The 22,814-nt window shown below is 37.9% G+C and overlaps 1 protein-coding gene across 12 annotated transcripts in view; it reads right to left on the bottom strand.

Annotated features, from left to right (window-relative positions):
* CACNA1C (calcium voltage-gated channel subunit alpha1 C) overlaps positions 1 to 22,814 on the bottom strand; it is a 490,124-nt gene that overhangs the window by 397,877 nt on the left and 69,433 nt on the right. For all 12 annotated transcript variants that reach the window (XM_075051200.1, XM_075051188.1, XM_075051198.1 and 9 more), the window contains exons 2-3: positions 18,101 to 18,422; positions 14,327 to 14,432 (exon numbers count right to left, since the gene is read on the bottom strand). In XM_075051200.1, coding sequence (XP_074907301.1) covers positions 14,327 to 14,432; positions 18,101 to 18,422 — 428 coding nt within the window. The remainder of the gene's footprint in view (positions 1 to 14,326; positions 14,433 to 18,100; positions 18,423 to 22,814) is intronic.

Genomic DNA, 22,814 nt, shown 5'->3' with positions numbered 1-22,814 from the left:
ACAAGTGGTGTTCTCTTCAGCTAGGATTCATCCAGGCTCATCAATAAATACCTCGAGCATGGTCATCTGATGGACATGATGAGATTAGATTCCAAAACATTTAGGGCTCTATATAGTATTTCACTATTGTAAAGAAAATGGCAAATATCCTGAAGCAGGAATGATTTTATTTTTTTTCCTGGCATTAAATATCTGAACAAATTGTTGTACAATCCTTGTTGGCCAGGCATAACATGAGGCCTTTTTAAAATACACTTGATGCTTTTTTTCTGTACATTATTTCTATGAGCCATTTTCCCCTCAGTGTTTGCTTTACAACATTACTGCTTTTCTCACTTATGTACAACGAGGAAGAATATGTTTTCATCTGTGTCTTAGAAAGCAAGACCTGGATTTGTTTACAAGCTTTCAGTTCTTGCTTTTCTGATTCAGACCAGAGGATCTGAAATAACAGGTTTTAATATGGCAAGTAAATACAACAGACTCAAAGCCCACAATCACTCTCTCTTGCTCTCTAGTCCAATTAAAAGGTATTTACTTATAGCAGAACAGCATAACTCCATAATTACTTGTATACAACATGGGGCTCCAGCAGGTAAGATGAAGAGAAGATGTAGAGATATGACAGGAGTAGCCAAACAGCAGAAGAAACACAGCATGTTGTTTGCAAGCTGTTTGGGTGAGACTCACTTACCAACTGAGATCAATTTGAATGCTTCCGATCTTGCTAAAGCAGTGCAAGCTTAAGAGTATTTATCAGAGAATTGGGGACTATTGAAGAATGTGTTTCAGTGTAGCCAAAAACAAAGGCATATATCTGGGATCAAGGAACATAGGCTAAACTTACCAAACCATCATTACATATTGGAGAGCAACAGTTCTTCATGGTGGCTTCCAGATCACTTCCAAGGTCAACTGAACACAAGCACCAGGGCAAAGCTTTTGGATAAAATGGTTAATAAGCTTCTAGGATACCCAAAGGAAAAGATGAACCAGAGAAGAGTTGCTATCTTTCTGTGCTGTGCTAGTGAGAATGTTATTAAAAACTTTATCTACCTCCAATGTCCATCCTTCAAAGATGATGTTGATGAGTATTTTCAGGAGAAAAAAAAAAAAACAAAACATAAGAATTATCATCAGGAAATAGTGAAAACATAGAAAAAGTTATGTTCCTTATAATAGGGACAATTAATCCATGACTCAAGCATAATCTGTCAGAATTTACATGGAGTTAGGAAAGACATTTTTATTATTGATGTGAATTTGTATACTAGCAGAAGAATACATTGAGGAATGAAAAAAACCTCTACCTTTTTTCAGGTTACATTATTCTTAAACAGCTTTAAATTAGAATTGGGGTTGTCCTTTCAAATATGCTGTACACATCCTCCCTTTTCTTGATAGAGGAATTATTGCATGAATTTATATGACCAGCGGAAAGCAAGACTAGATGCTTGGAATCACCACCTCCCACTTCACAATGTAGTCTGATCTATGGAGTTTACCTCCAAATTTGCATTTGTGCTCACCTCTGGGTCCTGCTATGGTCTAGTTCATTTGGTCCCTCCCTAGTCCCACAGGGTCAGACATACTTTCAAGGGGTCATGGGCCACTTTATTTTAGGCGGTTCAATGAAAAAGGAATAATTTCACCTCCCTATGGATTTTCATGCTTTCAAAAGGTCAAAGGCTCTGCTGAGCCCAGTTTGCCTTCTGGCTGGAACAGTAAAGGCACATCAGTTTCTACAGCCAGAGGCACACAGAGCAACGTGGTTATCACTGTATTTAGCTGCGTTCAGCCCTCTGTCCATATATGCAGATGCATCGATTAGAGGCAATTTTCAACACGCTCCTGATCAAAGCTTAAAACAGTCACCCATGGGAGAACAGTGAAAGGCCTTACCTGCTCTGCCACTACTTCAAAAGCAAACAGCCTCCTTTCCTGCACAGACTGTCAAATGGACCTGCTACCCATCCCAGTGAGACAGGAGGGAAGGTGCAAGGGAGAGGAAAAGGCACTCCTACACACGCAGCTGCTGCTGTGTCTGCATGCAGAGACAAGGGAGAAGCCTCCAGACTGGTGCCTGTTACCCTGAACGTCTGTGCACGTTTGTTAGAGATGGGGAATGACAGGGACAAGGCCTACCTCTGACAATTACACAGCCTCTTGGTGATGTGAGTTGCTGTGAGCACCACCCAGAAACATCCATAACCCTGGCTCCCAAGATCTCAGAAGTGCATCCTAGCAAAGATGGAACCATGCTCTTCATATGTTCTGCTTCAATGCATTAATTCCACAGAGGCTTTTAAAAAACACCAGGACATACTGAAGAACCAGTGATTCAAAAACCCTTCTTTGCAAATTATTATTCTTTTAAGAAAAGGAAAAGTGTAGAAGTTATAATAAGCTATCATCCAATGAAACATTTCTTTGTATTTTATTGAAGAGCAGCAGCAGGCACACAGGCTGGGACCATGTTAGTTCAGGTCTGGATGGTGGAAGGGGGGAAATGAACCACAAAAAAACCTGGCTGTTTTAAACACGCTCCTTAAGATTCATAGCAGAGCCCAACAATGTTACCTGCCTACCATGGAAAATGACTTGAGTAACCAAGATGAATAGAGCAGAGAAGTACATGAGCAGCAGCTTGAATACAAGCTGTGATCTCTCTTCCTCTGAAAGGGGGATCAATATCTCTGTGGTATCCTTTTTCAATACAGTATTGAAATGTGAAAGCAAAGGTAAACATTTCCAAAAGGAGCTGTCAGCCAGGACTAAATTTATTTCAAGAAATATTTATCAGAAACATTTCCATAGTTGTATCAGCACTTAATTCTCTCAAATACTGCATTGCATTTTCCCTAAATTAGCTCCTGCTCTTTAAACCTTTAAAACACTATGTCCCTCACATAGCCACGTCCTCTGTAAGGTTACTGCTATGTACATGCTTAAAACTTAGCAGAATCAGACCTTCTGAGAGTCACAAATATATTTTAGCATATATATTTTTCCTCCTCTTTTTCTTTCACTCTAAGATTTCAGTACAGAAAGATCATCTGAAAGACTCAAACACATTCTCATATTTCATAGCCTCTGAAAGGTTAAAACATTCAACTTTGCTTCATCTGTTTCTAGCTTTTTCCCCTATGGACTGTCAAATACTTGCATGCAACACCCTGATGTTTCAAAAAGAAAACAAAGTAGCAGCACTGCTGGTTTTATCATAGGGACAATGAAAATGGGAGACAAAATAGATTTGGACATTAATATTTATATCCTATATTAAAAAAAAGAGGCTGAAACTAGAATGTAATTTTCAAGTGTGTTGTAAAATGTGTTAAACATTTAATTTGAGTAAATAAAAGGTAATGCTTGAGTTCAAACTGCTATAAACAAGAACTTACTTATGTCAGGATGAAAGCATCACATCCCTGAGATGGATAAAAAAATACGAGAAGTCAAATGAGAAGTGGGATACAGTGAAAATGTTAAAGAAGAGCTATAAAAAAATAAAAGTCAGTGACTTGATTCACAGATAAAACTTGGTTCAGGTTGAATAAAGGAAGACTAAATCATGCTTAATGACTTATGCAAATTAGGATACAACTTGTTTGGTTTAAAGGAGATTTATCAGTTTCTTGCTGGCAGAAATCAATGTATCATCAGGTGTACACCACCACTGCACATCCAGCCTGGATATCTAGATGCAGATGCCAACTTTTACCTACTGTTCTCCTGACTTTGACATACAGCACTGGATTTTATAGAAAACTCCAGATGAAAATATAGTACTGCTCCATTAATATACTTGCTCATGATTATTCAGTATTTGCACAAGCAAATGCTTAGTTAGCTTCTTGGACTCAGAAGGCTCCTGAGGCATTTAATAGAATTGGGAAACTGGAAATCCTGTATTTCCTTCCCTTTGTTGCAAGGACAGCAGTGGCTTTAAAGAGCAGAGGCAGCAGATTTCCTCGTTCTACAGAAAAACAATCCTTAACAGTTAAATGTCCCAATATCTGTCACTACAGTGGTACAAATCTTATGTGTGTTTGAGATCTTATTTTGTCATTGTTATGATTTAGCCTTAACAGCTAAAGGAGGTGAATAGGAGCTGTTCACTCTCTTCGATGTTATTTCATCTTGCAGTCTTTCATCTCAGCCAACTACTCCTGAAGGGCATTGATGTGCCTTTTGTTCAGATTCAAGCATTATCTTGGTGACCATAATGACGAGAAGCTTTCTGTTTGTTTGTTTTTAAATACAAGTTTAGATTGTGAAACAATTATGCAACTAGATCTTTAAAAATCTTTTGTGACCACATGTCTGGCTACATAATCTCATTTAAACAGTGATTCTTGTTTTAAAGTGACTCTAACAAACAATAAGGCCACACAAGGATAACAGCACTGTAAGTGGTTTTCAATGCATAAAAATAATAACAACAACAATAAAATAACACGCAAGTTCCACTTTTGTGTGAGGTTTTATATTTGAGGGTATGTAATAGAACTAAAACATTTTAAAATGCTTCAGATCATAGAGTAATAGTAAGAGATTAAGCACATTTATTGCTAACTAGAAAAACATTTAAACATACCAGATGAAGATAATCATATGCAAAAGATGATTGCTTCAGTTTCTAATATAAGCTACCTAAATATAAATTTTACAAGCAACAGACAATAGCAAGCCAGCAGAAGAGGAAGAATTCCAAACCCCCAAACTCTCAATCAATGCAAGTTTATCAGGACAGCCTGAAAAACAGTTGCACACTTGCCAACGCAGCTAGCTGGGGAACCACATACATGCCACTTCTGAAAAGCTTAGACTGTGGGAGCTGGGCATCTTGCTCCTGCCATTGCCAAATTCAGTGCATGGGGCTAAAGGTGTTGACACCACTGTTAAAGAGACTGTAAAGAAACTGTACTACCAGCAATCACAGGAAGGTAACAGTTTTCAAAGAGTGGGTATGCTCCTTTGGCCAGGTGTTCTGCATTAGAGCCTAGGGTCTGCATGGATAAGCTCACTATGAGCATCAAGACACCAATTTATATCATGCATGTATAAAACTCTACAGGTATACACCATTAAACATTGCTTCAACCAAGCAAAATATGCATTCCCTAGTGTCCCACAGACCATTACAGGTTATTAAGGTTATAGCAAAATTTTATAAAAATACTGCAGTCCAAGGATGGTCCAGCTCCCTTGTCTAGGCTTAGGTGAAACAGAACTTGCTAAGAAGGTCTTAAGGAGATAACCTGCTGCACCAACTTCCCAGCATCTGCCAGAAATGCAACGTACTGAAGAGATGTTAATGAATATCTCCTGCTGCTTACCAGAAGTCTTGCCCTAACTGGACTTCCAATGTCATATTCTTAATAGAGAAATATACAATAACAATGAAGAGCCTATGCTCATCAATGCTAAGAAGAAAAGTGATTTTGTTCCATGAGGTTGTAGACAAACTCATTTATAAGTTGTCCAGCATTTCTCAGAAGCAAAATTCAAGGATGGTCTTAGCTTGCTTTGAAGTACAGGCTGTTTGTCATCCAGCCAGGAGGACTGAAGAGCTGGTATGACATACGGAACCTCATGTTTTAGGAGTTAGAAAACAAGGGAAAAAATAGGAGTTGTCCTCGAGAGGAATAGCCAGTCAAAACTTTGATGAACATACAAAACAATCTTCCCTTCTGGCAATTCTATGCCTTGGCAAGCAGCACATCCATTCTTTTATTTCTAAGGGAACTATGAAAAGTTGTTGGGTTTTTTTCTAGTTTGCACAAGTACAAGGAGTATTGTCTTTAGAGTCAATGATTTTGTCAGTAAAGCCCAATGTTCCAACAATTGTTTGTCAGTAGCATGCGCTAAATTAGTGGATGGATTTGGGTGACAGGAAAGTAAACACCAGTGAAGTCAATGGGAAGTTTGCCTGACTGAAAACCCGAGAATGTGGTATAATACAAACTATACATAAAGGAATCTAAAGATAATATGTAAAACCATCTGTTGAATTTCTAGATAGGGATGCTTATTTCCTATCATTAAAAGGATTCCAATAAACTCACGAACAGAAGTCTAACATGCCACAGACTTACAGAGGGATAAAGTTACTTGTACCAAAAAGACAATACAAAAAGTACCTGTTATTTTGGAAATTTCCACTGCTTTTAAAAGACTGTTACTTTTGCAGGGGCAGGAATTAGACTACAGTGAAAACAACAGTACTTAAAAATCTCTTATTTGGCCTGCTTCCACATTTTTCCTGTCTTTCCTGAAAGGGGGGGCGGGGAGAAGAGTGGAGGAAGGCATCCTACAGTGAAAGTTTGGTAAAAAAGAATGATTACCACCTGAAAAAAAAAAAATCTAAAACACACTTGATAAGTCAGAGATTTAGAAAGCTTACACATAAAGAAAGGGAAAAAGGTAATCAGAGCTGTCTAAAGAAATGGGATAAATGGCTTAATGTTTGGACTAAACCAATAAAGTTACCATCAATCAGAACCAAAATATATAGTTAAAATTTCAAAGTCACTTACACAGAAACATACAACCTGTAAATTTCAAGTTACTGTTTCATGGATGTGGACTAGTTTGTGTAAGAGAATTTTTTTTTTTTCCCACAACTTATACTTACAGTCCTACTTACACAATTTACACCTACAGTCCTACTGTAAGCAAATAGGAGTATCCATTTCTTCTATCAATCTTGTAGCTGTTTGAACAAAGGTCCTTCCTCTGCAGCTCCTCCAAACCAGGACAGCCCTTGTTGAACAGTTGAATTTTGCCTCAAAGGCACAAGTCCTATTCTGAAACCTGCTTTTTCCCCTTGGTCTGTATCTCTTAATCCTCTTCTCTTTACTACATTATAGACTGCATAATGTAAATGTACTTGATATCATTACAGCATTATATATAATTCATTATTTAATTCTGAAAGCCTATTATGCCACTTTTCAATATCTCACTGATTCAGTTACCATGTTACATTTTAATATGGAAGATATTAATGGAGGTGAATCTCTAGCACTACTTCTGTTAAAGCTACCCAACAGATTCCATTATTAAGGTACTGTTTTCAGCTGCTTTTAATTGTGATTTTACCACTTAATGCTACAGTTTTCCAGGCTGTTTTCTGTCTCAGGCTGAATATTTGTGCACTATTTCAGACAAAAAAGTTTACAATATCCATTGATTTATCGCAGTTTAAAAAAAAAATAAATCTCAGCAACTATTTTCTTTAGTGATCATATTCTTTGCAACAAAGTCATACGAACTGCCAAATTAATGGCCTTCGTGTCAGGGCTGCATCTTTTGCCTCGCCTACCCACTTAAGTTTGGCCATATTGGCTTTTAAAAACCTCCATCTGCACAGGCTTTACAGAGACTTGCTAAGACTTAACACCCAAACTGTCATTACAAACACTAATCAGGCATCTTACAGCTTCTGCAGACCAGAATGTATGTGTCACATCCACAGAGCTGAGCAAGGGCTACAAGGGCTTTCAAGGACCCATGTAATAACTGTTCTCAGCTGGTCTGAATCATGCTGGAATAAAGCAACTGAACTTCGAGTTGGGGCTGTTCTCTCAGTATTTCTACCACTGGCGTGCAGACATCATTGGGAAGAACACTACTGAATTCAAAAGCAAAAGGCCAAACCAGGGACATGCTCAGACTGGGAGACCAATTTGTTGAGAATGGAGTTGGAAAGTAAGAAAGAAGCTGCTGGAAGGAGCACTGGGATAGCTTGGTTACAGAGACCAGGTTTAGGAGCAGAAAGCAATTTAAGATTAGAATTAACAAGAGAAGTGGTCAGGGAGCCAAAGATGAGAGACAACAGCACTGAGATCAAATGAGAAAAAAAAAGGTGAGTAACATATGAAACCACTATGGAGGGGAGACCGCAGCTAGGAGGAAAAAGTGAAAGAAAAAGGGAAAGAAAAAGGGACAGTTCTGATGGAAGCTGGACTGGAAGGAGAAAAATTACTTGGTAAAGCAAAGATAATGAGTTAAAAAAAGCAACAAAAAATGGGGACATGCAGACGTAAGAGATCCTAGAGCAGATCAAGACATGGTAACCAACAAAAAGTACGGACTGGGTGAAGACACTGGGACCACTGGTATAGAGGGAAGCAGAAGGCTGGAATTTGATTGAGATTCAACAGCAAGACCTGTGCAGGACAGAAAACTGCTAATGAAATGGTAGAAAGACAAGAAAGCTGAAGTATGGACTCTAAGTCCAGTAAAGAAAAGGAACAGAAAAGGCAGAACTGAGGAAGAGTTATAGCTCAGACAACTATAGCTCAGATGAGGGGAGGTTCAGAAGGAGGCGTTATTGGAAGAAAGAGCCAGAAAAAGCTCTTTTTCCAAAGATACAGAAGAGTTCTTTGAGTATATTCCTTTCCAGAGCCTGGAATAGAACCTGGCATTCATCTGTTGTGGGCAAACACCTCTGAATCCCTCCACCAAACTTTCCCAATCCTATCTTCACCTGGTCCACACAGAGAACCACCTCTTACCACTGCTGATTACCCAGACAACTCAAGTGGCCAAGGCCTGCCCAGGGAACCCACCAGGTTCCGTCCTGCTAGCAACACATACAGGCATTAAATCTCTGCTTTAGCAGTTTCATCTTCACAAAGCCTAGGAAATGATAACGCTATGTTAAAAGAAAGATACAAAGCCTGCAAATTCAAGCATCAAAAGTTGAGTCCCCCTCAAATTAATTCAACACACATGAGCAAATTGTGACAATGCAGTCCTATGTGATTCTTTTGGGAAATTAAAATCTGCCCCCACCAGTGAAAAGAAATGAGGCCTCCACCCTACTTTTTACCCTTCTTGTTCAGTTGACCACTGGCTTCAAATTGGTTGCTACAGATTTTATTCTTTTCTTGACAGTCATTTCTACAGCATCGCTTGTAATTGTCTGCATGGTGAAAGGCACTGACTAATTACCTTTACTGTGAAAGCAGTAACCAACCCACTTTACAGAAGGGAAAATCAAGACAGCAATTCACCCAAGGTGACACAGTTTGCCAACACCAGAACCAGCAGACAAGCTTGAATGTCTTCCTCTCAAACCCAATGCTTATTCTTCCACCCTGAGTATCAGCCTCTCTCTGCCAGAGACGGGTTTTCTGGGAAATGTTGAGCCTAAATTCCATTATATTCAACTTCCTTAGCATCACACAGGTCAGTGATTTGCAATCTTTCTGGAGAAAGTCCTCAAGGATTTTTTGGAACAAGCTCCTGTCTTCTCCTCATCCTGACTTCAGTCACTTTCCAGCCTCCTCAGCTCCTCTATTCTGGCTTCTGTCCCTTACTCCTCACTTTTCAAATTCTATAACTTCCCCCAGCTGTAGCAATGCTGGTATAAGGCCCAAGCTAATAAACCTATCAGAGCTTATTAGCTTGGTATCCAGTCTATCCCACCCTGCACCTCACCCTTAATGTTAGCATATCTCATCACTGTATTCACTTACTAGTTGGGAACTGTCACACAAGAGGACAATAGCAATGACACAAGAGATCCAAAAGCTTTTGCGCAGTATTCTTCCTTATCCAGAAAAGTCATCCTTTCTTTTCCTGACCCCTTCACCCTCACTTTGCTCTCTGACGCTTTCTGACTTTGCACAAGAAAACCTGAGAGACTGCTCAATATGCTGACTCCAGAATTCTCTGGTATAAAAAAAAAAAAGCTGAAGTTTATTATACCAATATCAGAAATGTAATATATATAACCACATCCACACCTATTGTGTCAGTCTGCTGCAAATGCAAAAAGATTAAAAACATGTTCTTCTTTTCTGAACAGGAATCACCTGCTCAACTGGGTACTACCATAATCACCAGTTAATAAAGCAGCCATACCTTCCTGAAAGACAACCCGCCCTTTGAAAGGCAAGCCCCTTTTCTGTAGGCAGGCATTCCCACAAACACTGGCTGGCACAAGCACTGACAAGCAAGCAGAAATCCCATCTTTCCTTCCACAGGGTCCTGTTTCAGGTTTAACAAATTAGTCTGAAGGTGACATCCCATTATAAGCTCATATATAAACACAAGAGATCTTTTTTTAAATTTAACTAGTGTACAACTGGATTTCCTTCCTGTAATAAGGACAAGGAAGGGAAAGCAGAACTATCAAAACAACACATGGAATCTTCTCCTGCTATTTATCCAAAGCATAAACAACCAAATGAGTTGCCTTCCTCAGAACGTGTTGTAAACCTTGGTCTTAACCTCATTATGTTATCGCCATGCTGTGACATTGACCAGGCTTGTGCCATTTGCAATTGCCAGTAAAGTGACGGAAGCATTTTCCTCTCAGCTTCCTATCTTAGGCAGCCTATAGTTTTATTCCTAAATGTACGTTATCTCTGTTCTAATGCATAATTGCAGGATAACAAGCAGAAAGCCTCCGTATCAGTTACAGCCTCTCATGCAGACTAACTTTAATTCCCCTCAAACTAGCTCCAATTTTCCTGACTGCATCAAGAGAACACATAACTGTTCTTTGCACAGGGTCATGCATGAGCTTTCTTCACTTGTACATTTAAGCAAAGTCTCAGCAGAGTTCATTAATACCAAAAAAATTTTGTGCCCAATACAACTCCCCTCCATTTGTGTGAGTTCAATAGTTTTCCAGTGAACACAGTGCAGAAGTAAAACATAAAAAATGCTGAAGCCAATTTCAAGCATTTGTTATTACCACATTATATTGTTCTGGCATTTTTCTTAAAGCCAGTGACAAAGACACTGCAGTGAACATAAAAAATATGAAATCTGGGGTTTAGTATAAATGTGCATTTGAAAAATGAAAGTGCTTCACAGTCCAAGTTACCATCCCTAGACTTGATAAAATGGGTTGAGGATTTATAGGAATTATTATTATTATTAAGGAAGCCAGATTGCAGAGAACCAGTCAGAACACCCGTGTGGTATTTGGCCTAAACTTGTAACACATAACAGCTAATCACAATTCCTCGCTAGCACAAAAGGGAAGGAATTATTTATTGGACTCTTCTGTATTTAGTTCCAATGCCCATACTAATTACTGTGGCATCCTATCAAATAGGTCTTGCACCTAAAGACAAGGCTTATTAAAATGGATATATGACTATAAGTTACTGGTTTTGTACAGGCAAATGAGGCATGTGTCTCCTCAAGACTTCTGTGGAAGGCATACAGCAATCACTATACCCTATTTGATCAATGGCTGATCACATCTGTGAAATTCATACAGAGCAATTACTTATCAAAATATTATTTAGCTATCATTTTTCTGCTTTTACAGAGAAAAGGAAAGAAGCTGCTCACAATTCAGAATTGCTTTCTCTTCTCTAACCACCCTCTACTCCATTAGCTTGTTGAAAACAACTGATTGACTTTCTACCTCAGCCCCCAAAGAAAGCCTTGTTTGAAAAGTTATGATGAAACCTTAGAGAAGGAATACTTGGACCCTAAGGGAAAAGTGGCAGCTTATAGGAAAACTGTTGTGTCATCACTTTCAGACCTTGTAAAACCCTTACTATTCATCATATGTTTTCTGTAGATAGTCTCTTCATGTCTCAGGAAGTTAGAGATGGCTCAGGAAACCAGGAATGTACAAGTTTCTGTGGTAACTTTACCCCTAAAAAACTAAACGGCAAAATGGAAATGAATCGAGTTCTTACACAAGTGAAATTTTCTTCTGGGCAGCTAGCAGGAATCTGTATACATTCAGTCAGACTCACACTTCTGCACAGTACACGCAGCTGTGCACGCTGTTAGCCTGCATGCACACATTGCAGACACACTCCTTTCCTGTTTCAGATTATATCCTTTGGAACTCTAGACTTCACGGCTATGAAATAAATGTGATTGCAAAATACATGCTTACAGGTAGAAAAAAGAGAAATTAAAAAAATCAAGTGAATACATGAGCTTTTATAGGAACTTATTATTACCCGCAGCTTCTTTCTAGTCCCTTCTATGAACAGTTTGGGTCTTTGAGAGTAAGGTCCCACTCTTCTGCAATTCCTGCCATCTGGAATAGCTTTCCTTTAACTCCACGTTTCATCTATTCTTTCATCCCATTCCAAAAGACAACTAAAAAAATTTTTCACCCTTATCTTCCACTTCCCCTCCCTATTGCTTAGTACTTTATTAACTGATCACAACATACAACTCTTCACAATTCTGTGAAAAGTTCTCGAATGCAGAATATGACATATACTCAGAAAGTTTGTTTCCCAACAGCAGTATATACATGCCAAGATATATGTATATCACCCTGAGAAAACAAACAAGAAAAAAACCCAAAACACACAAACCCAAACAACCACAGCCACAAACAGGGACTAACAGGAAATCACAGGACTAAAGGCTAATGAGTAGTCGGAGCTCCAGGGTTTGATCTATAGTGTAGAATAGAGTCTTAATTCCACTAGTGCAAGCCCATCATGGGATACCAAGTATCCCATTTTCCATTTTTAATTACTTTTTCCATTAAGACCCAAAGAACAAAGTAAGGTCAAGCAGACTCCCCATTTTACTTTCTTCTCCCCTCACTTCTGTGTAACAGCTATTTATATAAATTAACAATGCCTCTTCATCCTAAAGGCTATAAAATTTCTAAACTTTCCCAAGATGGTAATTTGGCTTGACTGTTGTTTTTTTAAATCCTACTCACAAATAACATGAATGTTTTGGTAAGTTGACCAAATGATGCAAAAGATGTCTTGGAAAACAGATCCAGAACAGCAACAGCTCACAAGGTGCATATATTTTCTGATAGTAGAACAGTTTCAATATACCTCATTCAATTATGAATATACTCCCAACCTAGCATTAGCCAGCAGTCTCCTCACTGAAATAAGGCAAATATCCACACCCAATTAAACTCAAGACAAATTAAGAGTCCTCTAACCTTCAACTCTGCTTCATTTTCCTTTTTCAACCTTCCAAGTCAGAACGTGCAATAAACAACTTACTGTCTTTTATAGCCAGAGGATCAAGTGAATCTGCTTTATTTAATAAAAGATAGTAATTTTTGAAAGGTGCCATACTGAAGTGTTTCAAACATACACACCACAATTCATCATTGTTTAACACTAAAAATCAAGCTAACAAAGAGATAGCAGCAAAATAGAAACAAGACCAACTCACATATCCTGTAAATATAAAAAACAGTTAAAAGTTCACAATCACTTATCTCCTCCTCCTCCTATTTTTAAACTTCTTTACGGGGTTGCAGTGGAAGAGCACTACACTACAATTTTTTTTTCTTTTTTTGTTTTGTTTTTAAACACAGAAGTACTGTTCCAGCAAAATCCTGAAGTTCCCAATTTGTTTTATACAACTTCAAGAGATATTTAATCAAATGACTAACTTCCAAGAACAGCATGCATCATTTTAATTACAATGTCTGTCAGCCATCCGAATTACCCCTACTTTGGAAGTATGGCTTTTGTTTTCCTCCTCTGTTGCTCTAAAATTTCTTATGTCTCAGTAAATTTTAATCAGGAAATAGCATCCCAACTCAAACTCTGGAAGCAAGTTTTCATCCTGATCCAACCGGACAAGTAGGAGATTTGTTCACATATTTGAGAGGAAGAAAAATGTTTTCTGCCAATTCAGTGAATTGCGTTCCAGAGCCGTTTTGTGTTGTTCTCTTACTGAACAGAATTCTTTGCTATGACTTCATGCCAAGCCAAAAGTAAACACTCTCGCCTTTTTATATGGACAGATGTATCCCAAACTACCAACATTAGCATCAGTCTTAACAGAGGAAAAGCTATATTCCCCCAACAAGGGGGAGGAAAAACAAACAAACAAACAAACCCCACACAGCACACCAAAAAAACAAACCCACAAATATTGTTCAACCAAACACGTGTGTCTGAAATGCAAGCATTAATGTACTTTCTAGAAATTAGTCATCAAGCTGTGTTCTCATGTGTCACCTGGGAGGAGAACAGAATCAATTTCACAATAGCACTTTGAGACAAAAAACACCATATAATCCATGATTAAAAGATTTCTTCCACAAATACCTGCAGCTTAAAACTTACCAAGCACTTTTGCAGCATGCAGAAATTTGTTAACCAAAACATCACATACAGCACCCACACAATTTTTGGAACATTCTTTTCTAAAGCCAGCTCAACTGAAACAGGTGCTAACATGAATAGGAGACATAACACTCAAAAACAGTTTTTACTTTATTATGTTATCATCTTTGGAGGATATATTTATGTTCCCTACCTTCAACAGTCTCTCTGGTCACTTTTTACAAGGACTTTCAAAATACTAAGACTAAACACCATCAAGGACTTACCAGATTGGAATTGGTGGCATTGGAATCATCTTCTGGAAAGGGGATATAGATAGCTAAGGCCACACAATTGGCAAAAATAGTCAGTAAAATAATTATTTCAAATGGTCTGAGGAATGGAGTTAAGGAAATTGTTCCAAAATGTGCACACACAAATAAAAAAAAAAATAATAAAAGATTTATAAGAATTCTGTTTAAAGAAAACATTCCAAGCCCCTTATATTCTGAAAAGAAACATATGCCTTTTTAAGTGCTTTTAGGAGGTCCCAGCCAAGAATCTTCCTAATATGTCAAAAGCAGTGTAGGCCAGTCGCGTGCCAGAGTAAACACAGATTTCTTAAAAGTTTTTTCTTCTTTTATTTATTTAGATCACATTTTCCCTATTTTCCTTCAAGTGTGGCTGCACTATTTTTAATAACAGAAGCCTGTTCTAGAAGGACTGTCATCTTTCCTCTTATGATTAGTTTCTCTTGCTCTTTTCCATCTGCATTTACAAACCCTGCAATAGTTTTAACAAAAGATTTGGGGGGGGGGTTTCTTGTTGTATTTTTTTCCCCTTTCTCAATCTCTCTCTCATATCTCAAAGTTAAATGCAAGGGCCCAAGAAATACATGCATACATTCAGTTAGAAGATGTTTAAATGATGATAAAGTTTGTTAAGACAAAAAATCATGGCTTTGTCCAAAATGTGCTCATACTGCAAATTGTCGTGTATCCTTGTTTTGCTTTAAAATTATTTGAGGGAGTATTTCTTTTACTTTTATTTGCATTTCATTTGGCATCATGGGGAAAACAAACATGTATATTAGGGACACCAGCAAACTAAGAGTTCCTTATGGCAGAGAAACTAACACCAATTCAGGGGCATTTCAGCCCGGTATCAACCTTATCAGGGAAAAAAAACCCAAACATTTGGGATGTTCAACAAACAAATCCTGCACAACCTTGATGCCCCACTGACTGTCCATTGGAATCAAAGGGCATTTGCTACTGACCAATTTGCTGGCACTGTACTTCATCTACTTTGGTGGACTCCTTAACCTCAATTGCTGTAAAGTGTCTCCAAACAGACTAGAAACCAGATTTATAGTCTGTCTGCATTTACTTGCCTGCAAGAATATCCTTGAGACTAGCTCTGGGGTAACTCGCCAGTACTCTGGAGGGGAATGAAGAACAGGATAGGACAGGGAGAATGCCAAGCATAACCTGTGCCACAGAGTGCATTTGAGCATGAATTTATCTACCATGGGACTGGCTTTGCAGCACTGCCAAATGTCAACACAGCATGTATGATTTTGGTCAGCAGACTACTGTTCTCAGCAGGTTTTAGCAGGAAAGAACTGGAGATCAGGATGTGCAGCAGCCTGAACTGCAACATATACATGCACCTGACCACTGTTTATGCTCAGATACGTTCTACATTTCACATATGGAAGAGTGAAAAGGTTCCAAACTTGCCAGACTACTGTGCTTAAACCTATGAATAGCAGGAGTTATATGACAATATGGAGGAAGAAGAGCAGATCAGTGTAAGTATATTACATGTGAAATCAACAGGACTTCTCAGATACCTCAAGTTGTATATATAGTGTTTACTGCATAAAGACCTGAATTTCCATAGGCTTTTCTTTTCTTAATCACTTCCTTCCTAGACTTTTTGGTTTTGACAGGATTATTATCCACTAACTTAGCACTGTTTATGCATATTTTCTTTTACTTCTAGTCTCTTTTTGCACTGTAAAAATAAAATGGTATAAAATCTACAAATACACTGCACACATAGCAGAAAATTAAATACACAGCTAAATCTTTGCAAAATAAAGTAATTACTTGATTTCACTTTTTCTTATATTCAATTGCATCTTCAGGCTCTTAACACTATAGTATTTGGGTAAGAAACACCACAGAAGTACCATTTGATATTTGTTTAATATCTACTATGCTTAGACTTTAGTGGTTCAGCAAATTAAGCTAAGCTTTTCTCAGTAGTTTTTAGCAATTAGGAAAAGTCAGAGTACAGAATAAAATTACACTTTATCACAACCCTTTGATATTGTTACTTGTCATTGAAGTGTTTCACATTTATAAACACTACATGTCCAATGAGAGGTTCTGATGGAAAAAAAATATTTCCATCAACTCACCTAAAACCAAACAAAACCAAAAAATGCAACATCAGCTTATTTGAATTGCTTTAATCACATTGTTTTGTCCTCTCTTGATCTCAGCAGTGCTGTATCCTGTTTTACAATGCATCATTCCCATCATTCATTGCTGATCTTATTCATTTATCAAATGTCACTCTGTGCTCTTTCTCTAAAGACATGTGGTTTACTGGGGTGCTGGCAAGTAAACCAATATTCAGCTTCATCCTGTTAGTCATCATCCATCATCTTACGCTTAAAGTATCAGAGCTATGCCAGAAGGGATAAAAAGTAGCAAACTTAATCAGGGGGATTAAAAATTAGCATCTGAAGAAGAAAGGAATAGGCAGGCAGGTACTTTAAGGACATCTAAGAATTGACAGGAGCATTTTTAACAAGTTCTTCATCTGAAAAATATGTCCATGTCAGCAAGACCCAATATACTCATATTCTGTTTTCATCTTGGTAACATCCCACCAGACACCCAAAGGAACAATATTATCACATTGTCTTAAATGCCATCATTCATTTTTTATCATATTAACTACTGCCAAGTTCTGTACTGCCTTCCCTTGACATGCTTATCTATCCCTAACAACATGTTTTTTCTTTTGTATTTACTGAAGAACCCTATTAGCTTGTGATTTACTGACAATTACTGTTCTGGCTTAGTCTTGGTTTCTCTTTGGGGAGGCAAGGAAGGTGTATTTTATTTCAGTTTGTGTTTCACACTAAGTTCTCAAATTCCAGCTTATGCTGATCAGACTTGGGTGACTAAAAAGGCTTTGCTCCTTACACATGCAGAATCCAATGGCCAAACTCTTAGTGGCTTTCCAGGGAAGCAGCACTGACCCTTACATTCTGCAGTTCTGTGTTAGCTATTATCATCTATCATCTGTGGTACAGTCTGTATCTTGTTCAGACTACTAGATCTGGCCCTGTACTGCATTTGTACATGTTGCAGGATTACTTTAACTGTCTATCTTTTTCCCTGCTTCCAGATAACCAGTATCTCTTACCATACATTAGTGAGCCTTATTAGTTTAAGTGGAATTCCAATATAATTAACAGACCTTAGCCCTGTTTCAGGGTCTTATTGCATACATTTGGGGTTTTTTTTATCCTTCTTTTGTCCCAGTCTTTCCTCCATACTGTAGAAAGTGTGATGCCACGTGTTTAACAAAAAAGCATATGATGCAAAGTACCTGAGCTGTTTGACCGGTGACACCACTTTAAGTGCTTGCAAAAAAAAAAAAAAAAAAAAAAAAAAAAAGGAAAGACAGCAGCTGCTGTCAATCCCAAAGTCAGTTCAGTTCTGGCCTCAGATATCTTGCATATCTCCCATCCATGTCAGCCTGGGCCATGTGTTTTTTAAAAGCGCAGAATCCAACCCCTAACCTTTATCATTTAAACTTCTAGCAGTTTCTTACACAAGGGTAAATTTAAGGCTTCAGTCCTAAACTTTTTTCCCCCCCAGCATAAATGATCTCAGTTAAGACATCAAAAACTACTCATGTACTTTACATTCCCAGTGGTGCCTTTCAACTTAATGTATTGATTTCTTCACACTTACGAATAGTGCCTGATGCGCACAATTCACTGTTTTCCAAATGAGAACATCAAAAAAGGATATTTCCATTCGACGATGCTGATGCATGCCCTCCGGATGGGATTTTTCAGTGTTAAACACAGCAGTGCCCGGGGAGGACGTGTAGCTGTGGTGGTACCCTGTTTTTTCTGTTTCCCGTACTGCTGCCGTTTTCTCTGCGTGGAGCTAGCTGTGGATATTGTTGCATTGCCAGCACTACCCATCAGTTTGGCTTGCCTGGCAGCATCAATCGCAGCTTGCCAGGACAGAGCTGCCCCTGGAGTAGGGATGTGCTCTGGGGCAAGCCCTGCAGCTGCATTGGCATTCATGTTGGCATGAGCTGGACGGGGACTCCCATAGTTGGAACCTGTGAAAGGAAAAAAACCCAGAAATTTGTGAAGACATTTTTTAAACAGCAAAAAAGAGAAATAGGGGTTTTAAAAATCTTAAGTATCAGTAAAATCAAGAGCTAAGGTTAAGGATAAGTGTAGGGTATCCATTTCCGACCAGTTTGTTCCTCCAATTCAAGCTCTTAATTTTGAAGTAATACTACTATGCAATCATTCATCTTGCAACAGTCTCCCAACAAGACCCAATGGACACCGAGCTGTTAGAAGTGCCTCCAATCAATACAATCTCCAGGGATTCACAGAAAAGAAACTGTCCTTCTTTTACTTTTTTACCCACACATTTTGCAAGTTGGATTGTTTGAAAGCTCAAAAGGTGAGGCTAGTTCTCATCACTTTATCACACAGACATGCAGCACTATGCTATTTAGTATGTGGCAAAGCACCCAAATGAGATTCTCAAGTCCTGTCATAAAAATCCTTAAGTTTTCAAGATTACTTCAAGGTAAAGTGAAATTTTAACAGTAAGGTTAATTCTTTCTGCAAACAGTACATATATATAAGCCTAAGAAGAGCCTGACTAGAAGGTACACTGAAGCAGAAACTGGAACACAAAGGCGGAGTTCGTGGCTTTTGTGCTCTATATGATGCTGTGCAGATAGTTTAAGCCAACCATCACATATTTAGAAACTAGAACTGATTCCTTATCCTGATAAGCTGATTTTAGGATAGACAAACTATTAAAATCAATGGAGTAACACTTACTTAAAAAGCGTGTATTAAAACAAGAATGCTAAGACCTAGCAGTCCCAAGTTTCACCTCTTTTAGCCAAAACTGAGGGAGTATATGCTTTTGCCCAATCATAATAATAGAATGTATCTATCGGGTCACATGTATCTGATATTTAGAAGGTCTTAGTGCTACAAAAAAATGAAAGTCACCCTTTCAAGCTAGTACAATTGTTCCATTGTTTCAGTAAAGACAGTTAAGTCACCTCTGCCTCTTCAATGAGGCTTTCTCAGTGACTCAAAACTTCAGTCACTTCAAACTGAGTGAATTTTGAAGCTTCAAAACCAATTCCCTTTCTCTTTGGAATACACTTCAATTGAGATATGTGAGAATTTGTGAAAGATTAACTGAATTTTGCCACAGACACTTCATAGAAGAAAATATAAGCCATGTTAGAAAAGTGCAACATCAAACTTATACAAAGTCACAATTTTAATTAGGCAGAACATCTTGTTTAGATATGTCCTATATAAGATTTAAGAGACTACTTATCTTTTTTGTGGACTTGTGAGTTTGCCTGTGGCCCATATGTTGAGATACAGGTAAAAGGAAGCCCAAATGATCTACAGATCTTATTCCTTCACAGTCTACAGATCTTATTGCTTCACAGTCTATGAAACCAGACTTCAGTTTCAAAACACTACACACTCAAGAGATTGTGTTTCCCCTTCAGAGGCTATGCTTCAGAAAGAGTGTACATGAAAGGGGCAGGTAGTAGAAACCCAATAAAGGAGTTAGATCACCTTTTATTTCAAAGCAAGCTCAAAGTCTGCTGTTGACCGTGTTCAGCTTCAGAATAATATAGAAATAGGGTGTTACTAACTAGATCAGATGGGCTCCTATAGACTGCTAGACAAAGCAAACAGAAGACCACATGACACTCCACTCTCCTTAAAATATCAGATGAAAGATGTTCAAAACCAGGAACTGGCACACTGTTCTTGAACAGAAATAATTACCCAAGATGCATATTTCATAGCTGGATGTGCAGTGCCAAGATATCACAGCAATGACTGCACTACAAATGAATTAAAGCAAGTAGAATAAATACAATTACATTGTCACACAGAATGCAACAGGATATGCGTCTACCTAGAAAGCATACAAGATTTTCAAATTCATCTCACGGAATCACAATGAAGGACATGATAGAGTTGGATGTTATTTTATGTCAGGCATTGCCTTAAGATTTCCAGGCTGTTGTAGTTTCATTGCATAGCAAGAAAATCTAGAGCTTGTCTCTGCTCACTGAAAAACCTGCTAGTTGCAAACCAGCCAAAGGAAGCTGGTGAGTAATATGACTCTGATATGTGAAAGGGAAAACTGAAAGAAACAAGAAATGGGAAATAGTTAATTCACATCCCTCAGATTTTGAAACTGAAGAAAAAGAGCTTTCAGAATCACACAGGCTAAGCAGATTTCCTCATGAAGCAGGCAATCAACTGGCAGAAAAACTTAGTTAGTTTTCTAAGACTAAGCAAATTGTACACAGCACTACTCATGGGATACATATTTATTTTCAGACTAGTTCCAGATGCAGTTTTTCTCTTTAGCATCTATTTGACCTCCCCAGCCTGAGGCATGCTGGAGAGAAAAATAAATGGAAAATTACTCTAATTATTCTCCAACTCCAGCTCCTCTTTAATACTGACCCATTAGAGTGGATAAGAAAAAGATGTGTGTTTTCCAGTTAAAGCAAACTTGCTGATCCATTGCCACTGTGTTCTTATCATGCTGACTAGACCATGTGGTCCTGAAAACAAACAGCTGCTGCATCTTAATGAAGACTTTTCTGCAATTTGGGAATGTATCAAGTTTCTTCATTAGTATTGCTTATTAGTTAGGTTTCACATGAGGATTCAAGGCTATGCATTTTGACTTTGATGTGCCAGCAAAGTTAAGGATACAACTTGTGGTGGTTGCATTGCTTTTATTTCTACTATGATCACCAGTCCCATAATAAAGCTCTTTGTCCCAAATTAATTTCAAAAGATGAGTCAGTAATGACAGATTTATATTAACAAATATTACAAATATTGATTACTGATAAGGATCTGTCTGTTTTATGAAGCTCAGAGGGGGCAGACTCTATCTGTACTAAATAACTAATGGCAGTGACAAATTATTTGATCTAGAGGCAGTTTATAGAAATAGCTTAAATTAAAGAATGAAGCTCACACAGCTTCACGGAAAATACATTCAAGAACTGAGCAAAATATTTTCACGATGGCATAGCCAAAATTTCAGGGAGAATGAAATTCTACCCTATAATCTAAATGCTTAGTGCTAATTCCTAAGAAGTGAGCAGAACAAAATTCATACTGAACTTGTGAGGCACCATGCTAAATTTCACCTATGGCACTCATTTCTCCCCACCACAAAACTTTGCTGTAACCTGAGAACTGCAGTTACTGGATTTGCTACTTTCATTTTGCAACGTAGCAGTAAAAATACTTCACTCGATTTCCTCTCTACAAATAAAGTTTCCCCGATACCTAAATCACTTTAATCATATTTGTTTATGCTGTTGTTAATCTGGAAGTTGACCAGAACTGGGAAATGGAGATTCAGCCCCCACCCAAATGAAATAACTCACTAAGCACTATGATCCACAGCATCATCACCCCGATAATCCCTACCACCCTGTAGCAAGAATTTGTACTGTTGACTATGTCCAGCTGGTGCACAAAACTCTTCCCTCTCAAATATTTCTGTGCTACAGATCATGAGTTTAAGCATTTCAATAGCAATTAAACAGAAAAGTCCATATAAGTGAACAAATTTGATTGCAAAGTCTTTGGGAGAGACTTTCATTTCTGCAAAAATGCAAAGTTGCAGAACTACTTCAAATGCAGAAACAACAGAACTATAGGTCTCAAAAACCAAAGTTAAGTTAAAACAGCAACAGATAAGGTTGCTATACAACAGGAAATGTATTGTGTTGCACAAAATACCTGATATGTAAGCTTACAACTAAATTACCAAAATGGTCATCACCAAAATCACTGTTAAAATATACAGTGATCATTAATACCTTTAAGTGTTATTTGCATTCTCATAACATCTATCTGTAATCTGTACCCACCTATTAACTATCCCAAAAGCATCATAAAAAAAAAACAAAACTAAGCAATGACTATTCTATATGAGGAGTGGGCAAGTTAATGACACAATGGAATTGCAACTTTTGAGTTTCTTGACTCCATCTATTTAGCCATACATTTATTTTAGAGGAATTCGTGCTTAGATTAATTCTTCAAATTAAAATAGAGCTATGCCAATGTACAGCGTCACCATTCTTTTTTTCCATCACTTTAAAAACAACAGAATCCTAAAAATGCAAACCTTGAAACTATTGCACAACTGTATTTTCCCTCAAAGCAGAGAGATGGGTACAGTAAAAGACAAAACTGGTTAAATAATGTCTTAACTGAACACTGAAAGAAAGGAAACAAAGTCAGAAACTGGTCATACTACTAAGATCATGTGTAAGACCAATTCAAGCACACAGGGAAAAAAAGTTACAGAACACCAAAGTGAGAGGTCCCTAACAAGAAACGTCAAGAATAACACACAAAAAAAATCAGTGTATGAGATGATCTGTTAATAAGAGGAAGAATGT

Source organism: Buteo buteo, chromosome 19 (genome assembly GCF_964188355.1).
Source record: "Buteo buteo chromosome 19, bButBut1.hap1.1, whole genome shotgun sequence".
NCBI classification, from domain to species: Eukaryota; Metazoa; Chordata; class Aves; order Accipitriformes; family Accipitridae; genus Buteo; species Buteo buteo.
Note: the sequence above shows the minus strand (reverse complement) of the source record. Positions and strands in the feature narration are given on the sequence as shown.